General features: G+C 28.8%; 1 protein-coding gene across 1 annotated transcript; it reads left to right on the plus strand.

Annotated features, from left to right (window-relative positions):
* The first annotated feature begins 783 nt into the window (after positions 1-783).
* LOC129972732 (uncharacterized) lies at positions 784-4,836 on the plus strand. Its single transcript, XM_056086973.1, has 2 exons — positions 784-932; positions 4,360-4,836. The coding sequence occupies exons 1-2, from the start codon at positions 784-786 to the stop codon at positions 4,640-4,642; spliced, it is 432 nt and encodes a 143-aa protein (XP_055942948.1). The 3' UTR covers positions 4,643-4,836.
* The last annotated feature ends 244 nt before the right edge of the window (positions 4,837-5,080 follow it).

Here is a 5,080-nt window from a genome sequence, read left to right on the forward strand (position 1 = left end):
AAGCAAAATTTCGAGACTCTTTAATTTTTTTTATTATTTAAAAAAATTTGGTTGATAATTTTAGAAACTTTTTTTTAAAAATGATTTTAAAATGTTTTTAAATGTAATAAAATATAGAAAGTAAAGATTACTTTGAATTCTTTACATTATCTCAAATGCAAATCAGAGCAGAAGAATTTCAAAATAACGTTACTTTGGTTTTAAAATATGTTAATTAAATGGTATGCAAGCTGTAAATTGTTTAAAAGTTTGAGGATACATATTGATTAAAAAAAATTATGCTTTTAGCTATGCATTTGAAAAGAAATAAACTGTTTTATAAACATAACACAAGGTATTAACAGGTTAAAAAGAATTAATAACATCTGATTAAACAATTAATTTGTATGTAGTAGTTACTGCATTAGTGTTTTCAGATTGAAAGATTAGATATTATTTCCAAGTTTTAGCACATTCATTAATGAAACTTATTTAAAAATATCAAGAGTCATATTTAGAATCTTTCTCAAACCAGTTTCATTGTGTTTATTGACAGAAATAAAATGGAAAAAATGTATGATCTAATATTTTCAGTTTTATTCTTAATTATTTCTGTATATTTTATTAATAAAAAAAATAGTAAATTCATTATTTCAAACTCTTAGTGAGAATCTCGACATCTTTTTACCAACTAGTGGCTTTGACTTTTAATTTGCATTTTTTGCTTTTATATACAAAATTAAATTGATTTTTTTAAATCCTAATATCATTTATATATTTATCTATATTTTTATTCTAGGTTGCATGGTAAGATTTGCACATACGCACAGAATCTGTCCATCTCATCCACAGCTTAAATTAGTCAAACAATTAGAAACTGCTGAAGAAATACGATTAAGATTTTATAAAAATGCAGAAAATTTGTCAGAAGATGATGTAAAGTGGTTTGAAGAGTAAGTTGCATTTTTTTCTATTTGCATTCTTTCCATGAAAATTAATTTGATACTAAGAGTAAATTTGGCTAATTTGATTCTTTTTTTTTATTTAAATTCATAAGTAAAATCTTTTGAATTTCTTATTAATCTGGTTTTAAAATATTGTCTTCAAATCAGATTTATATTAATTTTAAATCGAAATCCTTAATATTCGTTTGTATTTATTAACGCTAACATTACTGTATTTTTGTATATCTGTAACTGTGATCAATGGTTATTTTGGCTGCTTATCCAAAAATAAAAGAAAAAAAAATGCACTTGTTGGTAATATTTTGTAAAGTTAAATCATGTAAGTATACAGTTAGCATATTTAATAAATAAACCTATTTAAGCGAATAATAATCAAATATGAAAAAGAGGGAAAATGTATAAAAATCTTTCCAGTTGTTTTTTAAATTATCATTATTTATAAACAAACGATACATAAACATAAAATGATTTAAAATAGTTAGAAATCATTCTAGTTATTTTTAAATTTGTCAAATGCTTATAATTTGCCTCGTAATCATTTTGACTGCAAAATAAGTTTATCAATATATATTATTTGATAGGGAAGTGTACACAAATTATCGATTTTCTTAATTTTAGATGTGTGGATTCTACAAACATTTTTAAAAAGTTGCTCTTGTTTTTGCATGAATTTATTTGGCATTGTTTATGTTTATAAGAAGAATCTTGCACATATCAGTTTTATCTGTTGCAAGTATCAAGCAAAAAAAATTTGAAATATTTGATAAAATGCATATATTTTGAAGCTACCTATAAGTCTGTGTATCTTCTGTAGGTGGTTCAAGGTCACATTTTCTACCACGTTACTTGTACCAGACAACCAATAACGAGATAGAAAATAGGATCTTGAATCGCCTACAGAAAATACAGACTATAGCCTTATTCAAAATAAAATTGCAGTGCCTGGTATTTTTATATCCAGGTGTCACCTTGTAAATTTTTTGCATTTAATGCAGCTAAATCAAAACTGATGTATTCATTTATTTTTATTTGACCATGTCTGGATGAGTACTTTATGCAGTGTTTTCTACAACATTTACTCCATATTTGATCAAATTGTAAAATTTCACACTTAGTGCAACTTTTTCATTGGATGAGATTTCTAGTGTGGGGGTTAAAAGATAAACAGGGGCATGGCATTAAAAATTTTTTTTCTTCGCTGAGATGCAAATGATTGTTATCCTTAAATATCTTTTTTGAATAGAGCACAAATCTTGTGTTTTTTTTTTTTAATAAATAAGATAATACTTTATTCTTTGGATGATTTATTGTTCCAACATTGCTTATTCTTGCTGCCTTCATTTATTTCACCAATCATAAAGAAATTAAATTTCTCCTAGCACTGTAATCAGGTTCCATCAAACAATAAACTGCATCTGACATTTCTCTTCTGGTTGTGTTTCATTTTTTGCCAAATAAAAATATTAGTTCAGCATATAATTCCATTGATTGCATATTAGTATCAAAATTTAATGATGAATTTATTGGGCGTTTATGACATATTAAATGAATCAATGTTTAATCTTCTTGGTAAACAATTGTTTATCCATTGTTAATTTTCACCTGTTTATAATACATCAAGCATTTTCCAAGAAATATATTCCAAACATCTGAAACAAAGCCTAAAACATCTGTTTGCATTCCCTGAATCTAGTTAACTTTATGTTAAAGCACAAGTATTCAGAATTTCTTGAATCTGTCCTTAGCCATTGTCTTAATGAAGAATATCACGTCATAGGATTTTTACCATAAGCTCTAAACAAAGATTTTTTGCATGCAGGACTGAGATAAGTGTCTAACTCATTGAATGACAAACACTGGTTTGGGTTTTGGCACTTCTTGTGTACTTTTTCGTCTGTGCATTGTTGCATTTGTTGTGATATTTTTTTATTGATTTATTATTTCTGTGCATTATTTGTCTTGCCAGTAATTATTTTTTTTTCTTTCATGCAAAATTTATTTAGATATTTCTTGTAAAATGCTCTACTAGAGATGTTTCCATGTAATATTTGACAATTTCCTATCTTTCAAACTGAATTATTTGCTGTTTCTTCATGTGTTTTTAGATACTTCTTTTTTCTTTCTTGAGTTTCTGTTCAGTTGACCTTGTGGTGAATAGTAAATAAGCCAGTTAACAGCTGTCCTACCTGAGCAATTGTTTTGGTATCATGGTTACGTTACTGGACTGCTAACCACAAGGTCCCAGGTTCTATCCTCGCGCATCTCATATCACTAAATTGGTGACCTCGGGCGATGAACCTACAACCTTCGTACAGCTGTTGTGGCACCATCTACCCGCAACCAAAGTCGTCAGACTCGCTTGGAGTATCAACAACCACAAACACTTGCCATAACGCTTGACACTACTCAACTAGGTACAGGTCCATTAGACAACAGCTCAATACATCACCACTCAACAGCCATATCGTTCGTTTCACCTCCAACTCACTGGAGGGAGAGTCTGTGGTGAATAGCATATAAGCCAGTTAACAGCTCTGCTACCCAAGCAATTGTTTTGGTATCATGGTTATGTTACTGGACTGCTAACCACAAGGTCCCAAATTCTATCCCCGTGCATTACATATCGCCAAAACCTTGACTGTTTTTAGTTTGAATATTATCACTAGAATTATATTGAGACTAAAATTATGACAATGAACAAAATGACTGCTGCTATAATTCTAATGTTAATGACTGTTTTGTCCTTAGTTGTCATTAATTGCTTAACATAAATGGTATTTTACTTCCTCATCATATTTCAAGTTTAAAAAAATTGGTATAAATGCACTGTTTTATTCTCATCAGGATCTATGCTACTAGTTTCCCATTTTTATTTTCTCTCTTTAACATTAAACCTGTTTCTATATATATAATATAAGGTTGTGTGTGTGTTCCACTCAACAATTTCTTTAATTATTAGCATTAATCAATAGAAAAGACGCATTCCATTATGCAAACATTAGACCACAAGCACTTCTAGCAATGCAGTAATTACTGAGAGAGCATAACTTCAAAGTTTAATATACCTATATTCAGCCTTGATATTGAACATATCATATGATTGTTTCAATCTGTGTAAATCTGTCTTTTAATAGTGCATAGTTAGCTAAAAACTAGTTATGGAAGGATAATTGGACTCAGTTTTTCAGAAATTTGTGTGATGGAATTATAATTCTACCAGGACTATATAACGGTGTTAATTTGAATGACTTTTGGTTCACTGAGTTTTAAAGTATGGGAAAAGCTTTTAATTTTTAATAGAAAATATAAATTAGATTTTCATCTGTTCTTGTATTAACTAAATTTGTAGAAAGCAATATTTTAAATTTTAAGAAAATGGAGCTTTTATAAATGAGGATAATTGTCCTACTTTCAGGTACCTTGCTGAAAGAGAAAGGAAATTACGACAGGTTTTAGTAGAAAGAAGAAAGAATGTAGAAGATTCACAAGAAAAAGATTGTACAAAAAGTGACCAAGAAATAAATATTCCGCAACAAATTCAACAGAAGTTACAAAACAGAAGAACAAATTTCAATGATGGTTTACTACTATGGGCATTTATACAAGATGTGCATGAAAAAGGGGAGAATTCAAAAGCTTTGTTTGAAAAATCCTGTAATTCTGTCATTGTTCAAAATTGGAGTGACTCTTTTGTGTGAACAGCTAAATTAAATTTTGAAAAGCCCAATTACCACCAATAAGTTTTAGAAAAATATTCATTTAGGTATGTGATCAATTTTTCTTTAAAGAATAAAGCATGAGTGACAAGTTTAAAGAATCTTGATTAACACATTGACTGCTGTGCTGAATTTCTTGCAATATAATTTATATGGGCCTACAGATCATCAGTGCCCCCCCCCCTGCTCCCCCCCCCACAGCAGTCGAGATGTTATGGCTACTTAAAGCCAGTGGAACAATTTTAACTTTTTTATATAATTTTTTGACTTTTATGAATTTTGGCATTTAAAAAATTTTTATAACAAAAATTTGTCAAATTTTAGTATAACATCAGTGCATGCACATGTCATTTAGGAAAAAGGGGGCGGTGGATCTGGATCTCTGTTGTGCTTTTAAACTTTAATTGCAAAATTTTTTTT

The sequence above is a fragment of the Argiope bruennichi genome, chromosome 6 (assembly GCF_947563725.1).
Source record: "Argiope bruennichi chromosome 6, qqArgBrue1.1, whole genome shotgun sequence".
Taxonomy (NCBI): domain Eukaryota; kingdom Metazoa; phylum Arthropoda; class Arachnida; order Araneae; family Araneidae; genus Argiope; species Argiope bruennichi.

Bases quoted from the DNA above. Each gene is read 5' to 3' on its own strand.
- LOC129972732 (XM_056086973.1), top strand. From the start codon at position 784: ATGGTAAGATTTGCACATACGCACAGAATCTGTCCATCTCATCCACAG. The intron at 933-4,359 runs GTAAGTTGCATT...TCCTACTTTCAG, and splicing joins GATGTAAAGTGGTTTGAAGA to GTACCTTGCTGAAAGAGAAA.